The sequence below is a fragment of the Oryzias melastigma genome, linkage group LG22 (genome assembly GCF_002922805.2).
Source record: "Oryzias melastigma strain HK-1 linkage group LG22, ASM292280v2, whole genome shotgun sequence".
Taxonomy (NCBI): Eukaryota; Metazoa; Chordata; class Actinopteri; order Beloniformes; family Adrianichthyidae; genus Oryzias; species Oryzias melastigma.
This window is the reverse complement of record NC_050533.1, coordinates 12,803,178-12,819,378: the sequence shown is the minus strand read 5'-3', so window position 1 is coordinate 12,819,378 and position 16,201 is coordinate 12,803,178. Positions and strand designations below refer to the sequence as shown.

Here is a 16,201-nt window from a genome sequence, read left to right as displayed (position 1 = left end):
ACTGATTTCCATACATCATATTAAATCAAACCAATCCTAATATACCTTTAAAATAGGTCAAAGAACCAAACACAAACCAAGGAAACACAGGAACAAGCATAAAGGCTTGAATTTGAAACCTTTGTGGTTGCAGTCTAATGTTTTCAAAAAAACAATTTTATGCTCTTAACTCTTTAGTGACTGTTTGAGATGTGTAACTATAAAGGAAAAGGTTCATCCAAAGCTATGAAAATCCATGAATGTGATTGAAACGTTTGCCATTCCAGCATTTTTTACCACCAGATATTTTCTTTATTGACAAGACGAAAAATAAACTTTTGTAGTACACAGTATAATTTCATTAGCAGGTCTTAAACTCACCATGGAGACCCTCTGTTTGTTGTGTTCCTTCTGATCTTAATCTTTTTTTGCATCTTTTCCAGATTCCATTGAAATGTTTTGAAGCAGTTATACTCTTCAGTCTGGAACAAATGTTCACTAACAAAAGTTCACTAACATAGCGATGACTCAACTTTTGAAGATGTTCTTTTAAACATCTTGAAATGCTTACATTTTTCTTTTCCCCATGGCCTTATGGACATTTAAAAACAGGGGAAAAAATAAGTTTAGGCTAGTTTTACTGCCTGTGTGCATGATCTGGTAATTGTTCCTGCTAACATAACACAGACTTAGAGGAGCAGGAGCACATTATGCTAACTAAACAAAAGCAGGCATGTCATTAGTTCCCCTGTGTCTGTAGAGTAGAGGTTGTCTGTCACATGTATACAAAACACAAATGTATGTGGTACCACCACATTCTTCAAGAGGGGCCGTCATCAATCTTTTTCAGTGTTAGCTAAAGCAGTAGCTAGCATGATTTGTTAGTAGAATGCTAGCAGATAACATTTACCTTTAGCATAACAACATTTTTGTTGTCTTATCAGAAATTTGGCTTTTTTAAAATAAAAAATATTAAATTAAACAATAAAAAACCTATTTTAGCTTTGAGTTTCTTATGTAGCTTTTAGCTTTGCAGCTAATTGTGGTAGCTTTTTATTTGTATTTATTTAATTTTTGTTTATCCAGCCAGGACAGATTACGAAAAGAAAAAGACAAAGAGATAAAGAGAACTAAAAGGAATTTTAAAAGAGCTGCTCAAAAAGCCTCAGTAATACTAATTAATTAATTATCATCTTGTCAGCTTTTAAATCATTACAAAATATTGCAATTTATCGTCAAATTGATTTTTCCCTACACCCCTTTTGAGGATATTAAAATGTTTTCTTTGAATGCTGATTAGCAGATCTGTAAATGATTTTGCCATAATCAAATAAGCTGAAGGATCAATTGGATGTTTTTCTTGTGGCGTAGATGAGACAGGAATGTATTTTATAAAGAAAACCTAATTTTAAATTTACCATTGACTGGAAATGGTCGATGTGGACTGAAAAAGATAAAGCATTGTCTAGTAAGATATTAAGATATTTATACTCTGTGACTCAATCTAGAGGAGTTCCATCAAGAGTGAAGATATTGGGAGGAATTAAAAGAGCATGTCCCTTCTTGCCAAACCACATGATTTTTGTCTTGGAAACATTTAGGTTCAGAGTCTAGAAGAAGCAAGTTGTAGTTTGTTGAAACTATGTTGCAACTTTTTTCCCACAATGTCTTGGGAGGAGGTGATGGAATAGAGGACCGTATCATCAGCATAGAGGTGGATGGAGAGAGCGGAGAGATTGAGGAAAGGGAGGGTACAATGATAGATCCCTGTGGGACGCCTGTGGGGACACAAAGAGATTGATAAAGAAATTACTCTGATTTAAAGCATTGCAATCTTTCTGTGAGATAGTACAATGATTTTTCAGAAACGCCAGTATCGCAAAGCCTGTCAATAAGACAGGAGTCAAGAGCTTTAGCTAAGTTGATTATTTACAAGTCTTTCTAAAACATTACCAAGACAAAAATAAAGATGCAACCATTTTTAAACCATATTTTTTTCCCTCAAATCCTGTTTAATATCCTTGTTGAAGTCTGTTTATTTCAGTGCAGATGAAACACAAACTATTCTGTCCAGTTGCATTGGCTCCTCTTGTTGGTTTAATCTAATCTGCAACAGACACCTTATCTTCAAGATCAGGAATAATCAGTCTAGCTTTGTCCTGACAACTAGGGGCCAACAGAAAGCAAAGAGAACCCTGGGGCCTCTTTCTCTTTGCTGTCTGTTCCATAAAACAAATTTGTAGACAAGGACATGCCTTTTCAAGTTGGCTGGGGTTGTATGGTTAAATAGTAATGGCCTCACAAACACCTGAATTGGGCAACTACTCCTGTTTGTCGGGAGACGTTTTCATTAGTGTGGTTTTTTTCTCTTATCTCTTAGCAAAAAGAAGTATAATTTAAATATTTTGCTATATTTGAGTTTAATGACAATCGAACTATAGACCAGAGTCTGCAACCTGAAGCTCCAGAGCCACATGTGGCTCTTTGATTCAAGAAAAAAAGTTTTTACAAAGTTTTACGAAGTATGCCGTTAAAAAAGGAAACTATCTCAGACTTTATTCAATATATTTAAACGAACACTTGAAGGACACTGAACTAAAACATTTTGACAGAATTTTGTACACCATGTGCCACAGAAAATCAATTGGAGGTCATTAAGAAGCCAGATTTTCCATTTTTTTTTAGCAAATTTAAGGATTTTAAGAGTCTTTTATGGTTAAAACATTGCTGTAAGGGTCTCTTCATTGGCTCTAATTTATTTTGGTCTGCCAGATTTACAGATCCCGCTGAGATCCACCGCAAACGGTAAAACTGTTTTTTGTTTTTTTAATCACTCCTGTTCTACTGCATTGAGATGATTTTAAGTTTTATTTTGATAGAAAGTCATGTCAGTCTCTCCCAATTATAAAAGTCATAAAATATTTCATATTTAAAAAAAAAGCCTTTTTCTTTTTAGGTTTGTGCCAAAAAATAAACTATACATAATTTATATTCATCCCAATATTAACCACAACATAAATACAAATCAGTGTGTTATTTTTTTAAAGGGTGAAAGAAGACTTTGAGGATTCTACCGGGTTGTGGTCAGTGAGAAATCAACCCAAACTGCTCTTTAAATGTTGAAGGTTGCAGACCTCCGCTATAGACCATGTTTGTGTGATGTAGGAAGTGTATTCATTGAATACTTCTGACTAAATGTGAACATAGATAGTCACTTAGCACATAATCTTATTTTATTTAACAAAGGGTGTATTTTATTTTGAAAGGAACTTGCATGTGCTTCTTTCACTGATAGAAGTTTAAATTATTATATTTAAAGTATTAAAAAACTAGATGTTATAAATGAATGGCTTAATGCCATAAGAACATAACTAACGTATATTTTTCTCTATTAAACTTTGTGACTCTTGCTGGGTTTTGGATGAGTGTCGCAGACTCCTGGTTTAGAAAAAAAATTACTTGTAGTACACTTAAATAAATGACTTTTTTCTTAGGGATTAAATAAGATTCGGATACAAACAATAAACAAATGACACCATGTAAAAGATTTTGTTCTCCCGTTTTTCTGTACTAACTATAAAAGTTGTATTTTAGAGAAACAAATCCTGCAGGATTTCCAAAAGCCGCCCTGCAGATCTGCTCTTATCTCAGCCCCAGCAGGTTCCTCATAGCAGGGACAGATGGCAGCCCATTCATGTGCAAACCACAGACCGAGCTCCGATTGTCCTGAGGACTTCTTCTGTCTTACAGTCAGGCTCCCCCAACAACCCAGTCTCATCCAAAAACGTTCAGTACCCACGTTTGTCCACAGGGAAAAACGTAGCAGTTTCACAAAACAGGGGGTCGAAATTGTAGAATTGCTACGTCTCATTCTCTCATTCAATTCTACGGGGGCAACCCAGTCTCATCCTTCTGTCTTACAGTCAGGCTCCCCCAACCCTAAGAAAGAGCTGGTAAGTGACTTCATTTACATTTATTAATTAAGGCTTATAATGAGCTCAGCATGCTGGTGCATTAGGATGCATCCGGCTGCAGAGCTGCACTGCATCCTGGGTGATTCTGATTCTGTGTGAGCCCAGAGCAGATAAGGAGCTAATTAACAGAGATTCTGCCCTCCCCAAAAGAGCTGCAGCATCTGATACAATGAAAATGCTAATAAACTAAATTCAAAACATAGTGTTTATAGACATAAAAATTGTACAAGCAATAAAAAAACTGAAAACATTTTAATTTTTCATTGAAAATAAAGAGTTTCACCTACAAGGTGCACATAAATACAATGCATAAACATGTAAATACATTTGATTGTATAAATTAAGACAAATGTCTGCATTGGAATGATCTCTTTGGCCATCGCTGGTGTGTAAATGTTCAGCTCGAAGGCCTAACCTCAGAACATTTACATCAAAGCGTGTTTGTCTGAAAGCTCGCACGCCTTTGTTGTCCTCAGGCTTTAAACCCCGAGATGCAGCAGTTCCTGCTCTGGTTGAAGTATTATCGGAACAAAAACTAACACACGCCATATAAAAAAAAAAAGGCGATTCATTAAAAAAACTGAAAAAAGTTGTCAAAAGGCACCAGGGTTTTCCCTCCGTAAATGTACCTAAAGGGGAATCCTTTTAAATAGTAGCTGCGGCGAGCTGGCAGTCGGATCAAACGGGCACTGAGCGGGAGTCTTATAAATACATCACATTCACCCGCTCGCTTCAAACAGTCTGAAAGGGAGGGGGGCAGTTCCTGCAACCCTTGCATTGGCAGAGCTGGCTCTCATCCCATTTCGTCTGCGATGCGTCACGATGAAGGAGATTTCTTCACGTACACCTCGGATGTCTCATCAGGCACCAGGTGACTAAAGTTGCTTTTGAAGGAGGCCAGGAGGCGACCTGCGAAAGAAAACACGTGTAAACTCGCTGTTTTAAGTTTATGAATTCGTTTTCAAACTGGATTTATACAATTTTACAGGTTTTTGTTAGGGGTGTGTATTGCGAAGAGTCTGGCGATACGTATCGCGATACGTGTCTCACAATACAATATGTATCGTGATAAATCCCTCAAAAAATTGAGCCAAAACACAATTTTTCACAATTTTCTTCAACAAATATGAAAAAACTCTACCTGAATATTAATGCACCTTTCATGTTAATAAAATGGTAAAAATTAATTTATTTAATGATCACAACTAGTGCTGGAAGAAATTCAAAAAAAGTATATTATATCACAAACACGATATATATCACAATAAGGCATATTTTCAGTTTTTCTCTGAAAAAAATGGACAAAAATGTCATTACCTACTTTTCTCTGACTTTAATTTTTCAAGTAACTTATAAATGAATTGTCACAAATGAGAAAAAGTTTTCCTAAGTACATAACAGTTTCAAGTTTTTTAGTAGAAAAGCAAAATTTTTCACTAAAGTTCAGCAATAAAAATAAAGAAATAAAATAATAGAAACCACAGAAGAGAGATAGCATGATAGACACTTTTCTATCGTCCACGCGAAATGTATCGTCATATGGCCCAGTTCTAATCACAACGTTAAGCACTTCAGAACTGTATCTCAGACACAAGTTACTTTTACCCAAGCAAATTCATGCTGATTTTCTTTTGGTAAATTGAGAAATATTTTTTCTTTAAGGGAAAAGTCCATATTGTCTGATTTCCAAAAAAAAAATGTTTTCAATTTACGAAAAACCATGTTTTTTGACCGACACAGAAGCCAAACTAGTAAATGACTAACCCGTCCATGTCTTCTGCCCCGTCAGAGTGAAGCTGTTGCACTGAGAGTGGGAGTTGCAGATATGGGCTGCTTCTTTGGCACCGTGGACGGACAGCAGGCAGCCCTGCTGGCTGTAGGAGGGCCAGCAGCGGTACTCCACGGCCCCAGAGGTCCCCATACCGCGCATCACCGTGTAGTCTGACCGAGAAAAGGAGATGTCACTGAACACGAAACGGGTTCTCCGAGACCAAAAAAACTCAAATGTGCTCTCAGTTTATAAAAAACATGACTTTCTTTTATACATTTGAGTAAAACTAACTTTATTTTCATGCTATAGGACAATAGTCTAGATGGTTACAGCCACTTTAAACATTAAAAGACAACAAAAAGCCTAAAAAAGAAAAGATAAGCTTCAGTTTTGCAACATTTTTTGCCGAGATATTACCTTGGAATGTATGACGCATCATATTACGAGAACGTTTTCAAGTAACAAGCACATTTTTATAGACTAAAAAGCATCGAAAACCACTTCTAAGCTGCTGTTCCACAGCAGAGCAAAGCCTGGAGTTCACTTCCCTCCCTCCAAACATTTGTGTTACATTCATCACTATAACTTCCCCAGTCAGACGTCCCGAGGACTGGGCCTTAAATCATCTGCTCCACATTAGCCGGAGCCAAGACAGAGGAACACGCACACGTTGGTCTGCACACACACAGACACATTTTCCAGTAATGGACAAAAGCTTCATGTGTGCGCCTGTATTGGAGGGGGGGTAGGCTCATGGGTTTAAACGGTTAACCTTTCTAAATGGCAAGACGCAGCCTGCAGTCGCATGTGCGTGAAACACACACAAAAATCCAACAAAAAGGGGTTCAGATGCAGAAAGAGGCCTTTTGGGGAGCTAGGAGGAAAAATGCAAGACATGATAAATCATGTCTACTTTTTGCAAGTTTTTGCTTTGATTTAACCAAATATTTTACGGTTTGAAGCTCCCACCCTCCTTACAGCTGGAAAAAGTACATCCACTTTTGGATTTCTCCATCCGTACAATGAATACATTCTGTCGAATAAACAGATTTGTTAAGTTTGGTGAAGAGATTCTGCTAAACAGAATCATAACAAGGCAGGGGCATACTTAGGCAAAGCTAGGCGATTGCCTGGGGCCCTGAGCTGAAGAATTAAAATATTTCTAAACATTTTAAAAATAATTTTCATGGCCATCAAAAAAAGAAAAAAAAATCCTGAAATGGCATAAGACCCCTCATATGCAAGTTCTTCCCCCTCCCCCGTAACTTTGATGGAATATTGGAATGGAATATTCCGTCAACAGCAAGTTAGCTAGCAGAGAGACTCTACCGAGAGTCTGAAAAAAGTGGTCATCTATCAACTGTGAAAAATGGAAAAAGCAAACTAAAACAAGACATTTGTGTCAACGCAAACAAGGAAAAGAACAGAATCAAAGGAATTCAAAAGAAAGTCAAGGATGAGAAAAGGGACATAAAAGGAGAGGAAGGGCAAAGTGAGTGTCAGAAAATTTTTTCTTTTGAAAATATTTCTTTTCCCCCCATAGGCTACTAATTTGCTCCATCGTCCACATATTTTATTTTATTTTTTTATGCTTCTTGAGTAAACTTGACAAATTAAAGAAAAGACAATAGGCTGTCATTTGTTCCTTCTAGAAAGTAAAAAGGTAACAATTCAGTCTATTAAAAAAAAATCAATATTTTTTCCAAGTAAAAATGTTGTACATTAAATCAATTTCTTTAACTTATAAATGTAGTTTCTTTCAGTGAAGAGGGTATTTGATGAACGTTTTACCCAAAGTAAGGATGTGAAAAAAATAAAAAAAACAAGACTAATACAGCCGCGGCAGGGGGCCCCATGGGATTGTTCACCTGGGGCCCCAAAACTGCCAAGTCCGGCACTGTTCCAAAGTCACAGAAGACCATAACCTTGAACTAACCTAATTTTATGTTTTGTTTTTAATTAGGCTTTGGAACAAAACACATGAACTCACAATTTGAGTAAATCCTTTTAAAGTTTCACTCTGATAGTCTTTTTAGTGATTTTAAAAGTGTTCTCTGTGATCTTTTAATGTTTAGGATGCCATTTTTAGCCAAAATTAAAAAACTATTCTAGGTTGTAGTCTCTGGAGAGCAGCAACAGTTCATCAGAAATTCACCTTTGAGTTGTGGGCGGGACCGTCGGCGCAGAGCAACCCCACCCCCACTTCCTGTCATCTAACACTGAGAGCTGTTTGTTTACATGCTCTCCTGCTAGCTTACAGTCGCTCAAACCCCAAACGCAACATTACTGACAACAAAAACGGCACGCAATTTCAGAGCTATCCAGCTGTACAGTTTTTTTTAAAAATGCTAAAAAACATGCTGTAAAAAATGTTTTAATTGGAGTGAGTCTTTATTTAAATTAGTTGACACTTTGGCTGAACCGAACTGGCCTGTTTTCATTGTTTAGAAGACGGTTGCACATTTTTGGGAAGGCTTTACTTGTTTGCTTGTTAGATGGAATCAAGATAAGACAATCAGCGCCGGCCGGTTGTTAGTACAGAATGTTAGCCAGGGGAATTTTTGGTTGTGCAGCAACAGGAAACAGAGAAAAGCCTGGCTGCACACGACCCAAAAACACCTTTAAAAAAAAAAAAAAAACACTTGTCTGGTCCGCCACCTCGTGAATACCTCAGTTTCAGTTAACCTAAAAATATGCAGAAATAATAAACAGACATTTTCTTTTTTCATTCTTATCGCACACTAAGCAGCTGCAGTTGCCTCGCACCGCCTCCTTGTTAGAGCTGAGACACTCCGTCCCCGTGTCAGTCTGGATGCCCAGGCCTCTCCACCCTCGGACCTGTGATTAAACTGACAAAGCGCTGCTATGTAAACAGTCCAGCATCTGGGGGACGGAAAAATGTCTGAGCAGGAACGCGGGCGGCCGTTCTGTTATTAATATTTCATGCTGCTGAGAGGAGCGGCGGGACGGTGGGGGATAAGGGGAGAATGTAGAGGTGGAAAATGAAAAGAAATGAAGTCGGTTTTTTCTTTAAGGAATGGAGTAACATTGTGAAGTTGTTAAAGTTATGTAGTTTTCAGTACATGTCTTTGTGTTTTTGATACTTCATATGAGGAAAAAAACACAAGAAATCTAAAATCTTTTAAGTGTAAAAAAAAAAATCTAGAATTAATTCCTTCTTGTTGGCTGAAAGACCAACTGATTAAAACTGATTTTTTGCGTACTTGTAGCATTTTTTTAATGAATTTCAAGAAAATTAAGGTTAAAATTGTACTTCCGAGTGTTTCTTTATTAAAATCACTGTTAATCAGGAGCAAACAAAAAAATGTTAGAAAAATAGACTAGACTCGCTTTGTGTGTCTGTAATTCTTGATTTGAGTGTAACTTTGGATTTGTGTGTCCAGATTTTTTTATTTTTGTGCATAACTTTGGATTTGTGTCTAACTTTGGATTTGTGTGAGGGTAATTTTTCAATTTGTGTGTAATTGGGTTTTTACTTGCGTAACTGTAGACTTGTGAAACTTTGGATTTGTGTAACTTGGGATCTGTGTAACTTTGTGTCTACATGTGTGTAGTTCTTTATTTGTGTGCATAACTTTGAAATTTTGTCTATAATTATGGACTTGTGTGCGTAACTTTGGATTTGTGCGCATAGCTTTGGATTTGTTCGTAATTTTGAAATTGTGTGTACGTTATCCATGATTTGTAACTCATATGATGCATTTTGTGCACAAGTACAAAAATTACCGTATTTTCCGGACTATAAGTCGCGGTTTTTTTCATAGATTGAATGTCCCTGCGACTTATACTCCAGTGCGACTTATATACGAATTTTTAATGAGATGAGATATGGACCGTAAGTCTAGAGTGCCCTCTTATGGTGATCTATGCAATTACTTTATTTACTTTAGTTATTCAGACGTGACACAGAGGACGAAGAATTTAACGGATTTAGTGATATGGAGTGAGATTGCGTGCAATTAATTACAGTAAAGATACAAAGTTGATGAGTTCTTGAGGCTATAGTTAAATAAAACTGTTATGTTATATAAATGCTACACCTTTTCGTTTTTTTCATGATGCTAATATGTGAATATGTGTTGACACATATTCAGCCTGTTTTCTATTCACTTATGAATGTTATAACTTACCTTCCAGGATGATGTAAGATCGTTTTTTTCAACCAGTTTGTAAAATAAATTACTTGAAAAAAATGCGACTTATACTCCAGTGCGACTTATGTATGGTTTTTTCTTCTTCATTATGCATTTTTTGGCCCCTGCGACTTATACTCCGGTGCGACTTATAGTCCGAAAAAATTAAATTAAAAATTATGAACTTCCAAAAAACACCAAAACACAATTTACACGTGCATAAATAAAACTTACAACTGCTTGAAACTAAAGAAACGCACAAGTCTTTAAAAACTACACATGAATCGCTTGTTTCACACACACAAAACCCCATTTTCACACAAATCTGACTTGAGACTTTTCATGTCTCCAAGATTCGTCTGTCAATGATGTGTTTGAATGCTGCTAGAATGCTGGGTCATCTGAGTTTTCTTTTTAGCCGCTTTAAACTTGTGAATATTATCTGGTGAAAACTTGACATTTTCCTACTTTCTTAAACAGAAATTCCCAATAATTAAATACATAAGTTTGAATATTGCTCAAAACATAACCAGAGTGGATCTTAAATGACAATATTCCACATTTTCTCACCTGTAGATGGTCAAAAACAAAAAGTTTAAAAGCTCTGCAAGCAGCAAAAAAAAAAAAAAAATCCTCTAAAAAGTGAAGGAGAGCTTTACAAAGTACTGACCTCTGAGTATGGATGCAGGAATGTCATCCAGGTGTAGTCCTGATTCATACAGGTGGAGGATGTGCTCGAAGGCCTCCAGCGTCTGATTGACGTCAGCTTTCAGCTCGCCTGGACACACATGAAGAAGTCAGCAGCAGCTCTGCTAATGAGCCACGTTTTCAGTTTTCCTCCCCCATGTGATCCCAAAAGATAAAAACTCCAAAGGAACGTCGCTTTGAGCTCATTACATCCCGGCCGGCAGGGGCATGCCGCCACACGACCGTCGGATAATGGAGCGACTCGCTTTCTGATCTTCAATAGTTAATCACGTCAAGATGAGTCCCGTCCTCACCTGTGCTGTTCATGATGTGGTCGACCAGGTGTGTGAGCCTGGGCGGGGCCTGGTGAGGCAGCAGGTAGGTGAAGAAATACCTGAGGCCAGTCAAAGAGACATTCAGAGACGGATCAAGGGAGACAAGCCCTGTCAAATCACGCCGGCAGAACATGGTTTTTCTCACTCTGCTGTTCATAAATCATCCAATCCTGATCCACTTTCCCACCTGTTTGTCTTTACTGTCCTCGTTTAAGTGTCAGCTCAACCTGGGTTTTATTGATCACACGTCCAAATGGGGCTTTTTTTATTCAAGTACCTGTAGGCGTTGTAGATGTTCCTCTTCTCGTTCAGACGCTCGCACGAGCCCTGAGCCGAGCAGGCCACGGAGAAGTTTCGCTGCGGGAACTGGAGCGTGCAGTCGGCGTCCGTCTGACACGGCGTCTCCTCCGCGCTCCCGTCATCCAGATCGGTGAGCTTCAGCTCGCCGGACACGGTGACGAACTGCTGCGGCTGGAAGTCCAGCAGGCCTATGGAGCCCAGCGGAGACCGGGACAGGAAGTGAAGGAGCCGGACCAGGTCCAGACACACCTGGAGGTCAGACATGACAAAACATGAGGAACTCACAAAAAGGAGTTTTATAAACACTATTATAGGTGTTTGATTAATATTAGAGGTGATACTTTCAAAATAAACAGTTTTTGTTTTAGATCTACGCCAATAAGCGTTATTTATGATTATGTCGCAGAGTGGGAGTGGTTTAGAGATTCACCTCTGAGTTGTAGGCGGGACTGTTGGCATGAAGTAAGCCTGCCCCCTCTTCCCATCATTATTTACATTCTCTCCCGCTAGCTTACAGCCTCGCACACACCCAACCTGACACTAAAGCTTGGAGCCACTCAGACGACGTACATGTAGCTAGTCGTCCAAAGTAGCTATAAACGTATGCTCCGCCCAGCGTTTTTTCTACGTCACAAATACAATCATTTTCGGCATTTTTTCGTCTTCTCCTGATTCACAACAATTTAAATAATAAAATAATCTAACCTGACGGTTGATTCCCTCTACTGCTGTGGCTTTGTGGGTTTAGATTAATATTGATAATTAATATTGATTACCTGCGATAATGCTAGTGTGAGGCTTTTTGCTCAAAGTAGTCGCTAAAAAATAAATAAGCTATTTGCAAAATGTTATATTTGCTAAAAGACTGAAATTGTATTAAAGAACTATGAAAGAGCGCTGAAGTTGACCTAAATAAAATTGTGGTAAAATTGCTTTAAAATCTCTAATACATGCCAATTTTGCAAAAATATTTAGCGTGTTGCTTAAATACTAGCTAAACTCCAAAATTCCCCAGTAAACTAAATTACGTAAAAAATGTTAGCCTGTTGCTAAAATAGAAGCTAAACTCTAAATTAGGCTATAAAAACATCAGTAGATGACAAATTAGCTAAAACATTACCAAGTTGCAAAAATATTAGCTAAACTATCATAAAAAACCTCAGTAGATGCCAAAATAGCAAAAAAAAAAAAAAGAAGAAAAAGCTAGCCCCTTGCTTAATTACTAGCTAAACTCCAAAATAGCCTAAAATTCCTCATTAAACTAAATTAGTCTAAAACGTTAGCCTTTGTTAAAATAGAAGCTAAACTCTAAATTAGCCTACAAAAATCAAAGTAGATAACTAATTAGCCAAAAACATTAGCATGTTGCTTAAATATTCACTAAACTGACATTTTTTGAAAATTACGATAACAGATTAAAACATAGCTAATGAATATATTTAAAGACTTGTTGAAAATCTGCTTAAAATTTTGAAATGTGAAGACTTTCTCATTAATTTCCTATGGCATATTTGGCTCAAAATTACTAAAACTATACAGTTTATGAATACCAAAAATACAAGCAGTAATGTCCCTCTGAAGGGGAGCAGGAGAGATTTCAGATTCTTCTTTTTTTTTCCTTTAATCAGGTTTTAGGAGTTTTTCTTTACCGAGAAAGGGCATCTAAGAGGAGGGATAATTAGGTTAGTCTATTTAGTTTAGTTATCACCCATTGTTTATATTTTATTACCAACTTTCTGCTTTTGTACAATTACCGGGATGAAGCCCAATGAGACAGTTGTTTGTGATATTGAGCTACATAAATAAAACTGAAGTGAAATGCAATTTAAAATCTTAGTTTTCTTTACATATGTCCTCCATCATGAGAAAAATGCACAAAAACATGTTAAAAACACTAAAAATGCGACTTTCATTCATATTTTGTAAACAAATTTTAAAAAGAAGCTATTTTAACTCTTAAGCACCGGAGCTCCAATATTTATATTCTTTGATTTGCTATAATTTGTCAACCGTTAACGCGATCAATGGTTGAAAGGTTACAGTATGTTAAAGATTTTGTGTTTAAGCGTTACCGGCGACGCCTCAGATGTTAAAGTTTTGTACCATTGTTTTGCAGACATTTTTATAAAGAATTCTATCATTGAAGAAAGAAAAAAAATAAATTTAACTAAAGAATTCATGGGAATTCATAAGATTTTTCTTAGAAACTCCTTTTTGTGCATTTTTTAAATCATTTTTATTTAACTATTTTACCTATTGCTTGAAAATAAAAGGAAAATCAATTAATTAATCAATCAAAATGTAGTTTTTGACATAATTGTCGCCTATTTTCAAGCATTAGAGATAAACATGAGAACTTAAATGCTTGTTTGTCACTGCAAACATAGCTGCAGCGTTGGGTAATGCTCGCATGTCACTCGCTGGGATGAAACCAAACACCCCTGGATTATTACTGCTGCTGCTGCTGAACTCAGCGCAGCTGAAAGTGGGTGGGGGGCCCGAGCAGGCCTGGGGTGCCGTCATGACCTGCTGTGGGTGACGCAGCAAAATGGAACCCACAAGAAAAAAACCACAAACTCTCTGTGACTTTTTTCCTGTTCTCCACCTCCCATCCGCTGTTTCTTTCAAATGCAGCCATGCACAAAGACGTGTGCATATCTGGATCACTGGAGTGTACATTCAGACTCCCACTGCCTGCGATGAGGGGGGGTCGAGCAAAAACCCTGTGTTTTAGCACATCCCAGCTAAAGGTGGATTCCAGTCAGTTCACTGGAAAAGGGCAGATGTCAAACTTTAGGAGGGTTCACTCTACCCTGAATCTGTCCTCCCAGGGGCTCTGGAGCAGCTGGATCATCTGGAGAGGATCCCCCCGCTCCAGGATGATCGCCAGACGTCCGGCCTCGACTCCTCGCCCTCCCTGGACTCCTGCACAGTGACCCTTCAGCTGCAGAGGGGGCAAAAAGGGGGGCTTTGTTACAGTGGACGACACTTTCAGTCACGCTTTCTGACAGAAAGGGATAAAATGTGACAAATGGGGGATTTTTTAATCCAGAAATGTCTAGACGAGCGCGTTAAAATGTCTGGAAAAATCGTTTTAATGAAGAAACTCATGATAGGGGCGACAGAAGGGGCACATTGTGCTCTCCTGCCAAATTTGACCCAAAGGTCAGGGCAGGGACAGGGAATTTAACTCATTTAGAAGAGAGTTTCAGAGCAAGAGACCAAAGAATGTGAATTTAACCATTATAGGAGCCACTTTAGAACCAAACTTCAAGCTTAAAAAGATAGAAAAGTTTACCTTTATGACGTTTGGATGCTGCAGTTTACGCAGGAGGATCATCTCCTTCTCCAGTTTGTAGGAAATCAGCTCCCGGCAGCCCTCGGGGTCCCTGAACTCCTCCAAACACTTTTTCATATCTATGCCCTGCTCATTGACCAGCTTTAAAGCCACGGACTGACCTCCGGACAGGCTCGCTTTGAAAACCAGCTTGGTGTATCCAGACCCGAGCACCTCCAGCGCCTGCATGCCCACCAGAGCCTCGCAACCCATTTCATCCAGATGCGCCTCCGTGGAGCCACTGGAATCCACGAGCAAGCGACTTTCCCCCCCTGATGGATCGTTTCGCTCCCTCCGTCTCTCCTTCAGCTGCCGCAGCAGCACCTCCTCATCATCAGCGTACAGTTGGGCTCCAAACTGCTGCACGCCGCTGATCAGGAGCAACAGCAGCGCGCACAGAACCACACAGGCCAGCAGCGCAGCCGCGCGTAAAGAGCCGACCATCTCCTCCCTTTTCTGGCACGGCCGCCGCGCCACCGCTGGATGGAAGGACGCACAGCCGCGGGCCGACGCTACCACTGGCTCCCAGTTTGGGGAAAGTCTTTCTGCAGGAGAAACGTCTGGTTACCCGTCTCCACCACCACCACCTCCTCCTCCTCCTCCCAGGAACTCCCTCTGGAGGTGTGTCCATGTCTGGGCGAAACTTTACACCCACTGGATAAAATAGCAGGAGCGCCCGACCTCACGCTGCCACCCAGACCTGAACACGACAGCAGAATAATCAGTCCAGATCACACTTTTTACAGTTTAAATAATAATAACACAAGCAAATCTGCGCGTTTGACACTATAATTATGATTTTTTTTCAAACAAAAAATCAATATTTTAAAATAAAGTATTCAAATAATCCTAAAATGAATATATATCTGTAAAAAATAAAGTTTTGCCTCGCTGCAAAAGTTAAATGAACTTTTCAAGAGAATGTTTGTCACTTACAGAAAGTGTCCGCCAGGTGGCAGCAAAGCTCATTCTTACTAGATTTGAAAATTCCCATTTTAACGACCCTTTCAAAAATGTCCATAACTGATCATAAAAACACAATTTAGCTTTAAGAAATAAAGTTTTATAACAGAAATAAATACGTTAGACTATTTCACCACGAATAAACATTTTTTTTAAAGAAACTATTCCAAACGTCAGTTTCAGTAAAATGAAACAATCTCTGCAAAATAGCAATTTAAGATACATTGTACATCTATACAAAAAGTATTTAAAAAAATGAACAAAAAATAAAATAACATAAAAGGCCAGGGGTATAAACAAACAAAAAACGTTATACAAATAAATAGTTTATACACAGTAAAGCTACGGTGGCCCTGAAGTGCAAACTACACCAAGAAATCACTCGACGCAAAAACATAAAAAAAAAAACAACTTCATTGAACAAAATGCAAGAATACAACAAGGGTACCCATGTAGTTTACAGAGTATGACAGAGATTAAACAATCAGGAGATTTTATGTCATAAATATATGCAAAGAATTATAGATAAATAATTTGGAGAGCCTTTTTGTTGGTGGGAAATGACGTCAATGTTCTTCTAACATTTACATCTTAAGTTAACTGGGGAAAATATGATGTTTTATTATTAAATTTGCATTTACATCTATAAAATTTAGTCAAAAGAATTATCAAATTACTTGTGAGTTTCTGAAACCCCTGCC

At 38.1% G+C, this 16,201-nt stretch overlaps 1 protein-coding gene across 2 annotated transcripts in view; it reads right to left on the bottom strand.

Annotated features, from left to right (window-relative positions):
- Positions 1-15,292, bottom strand: part of pkdccb (protein kinase domain containing, cytoplasmic b) — a 22,429-nt gene extending 7,137 nt beyond the window's left edge. The window contains exons 1-7 of one of the 2 annotated variants that reach the window (XM_024278546.2): positions 14,499-15,246; positions 14,013-14,144; positions 11,178-11,449; positions 10,880-10,959; positions 10,549-10,656; positions 5,718-5,894; positions 4,149-4,862 (exon numbers count right to left, since the gene is read on the bottom strand). In XM_024278546.2, the coding sequence (XP_024134314.1) occupies positions 4,771-4,862; positions 5,718-5,894; positions 10,549-10,656; positions 10,880-10,959; positions 11,178-11,449; positions 14,013-14,144; positions 14,499-14,981 (1,344 nt within the window). In that variant the 5' untranslated portion in view covers positions 14,982-15,246 and the 3' untranslated portion in view covers positions 4,149-4,770. Of the gene's footprint in view, positions 1-4,148; positions 4,863-5,717; positions 5,895-10,548; positions 10,657-10,879; positions 10,960-11,177; positions 11,450-14,012; positions 14,145-14,498 lie in introns of those variants that run through there. The other variant, XM_036209846.1, reaches the window with a different exon arrangement.
- Positions 15,293-16,201: the final 909 nt, after the last annotated feature.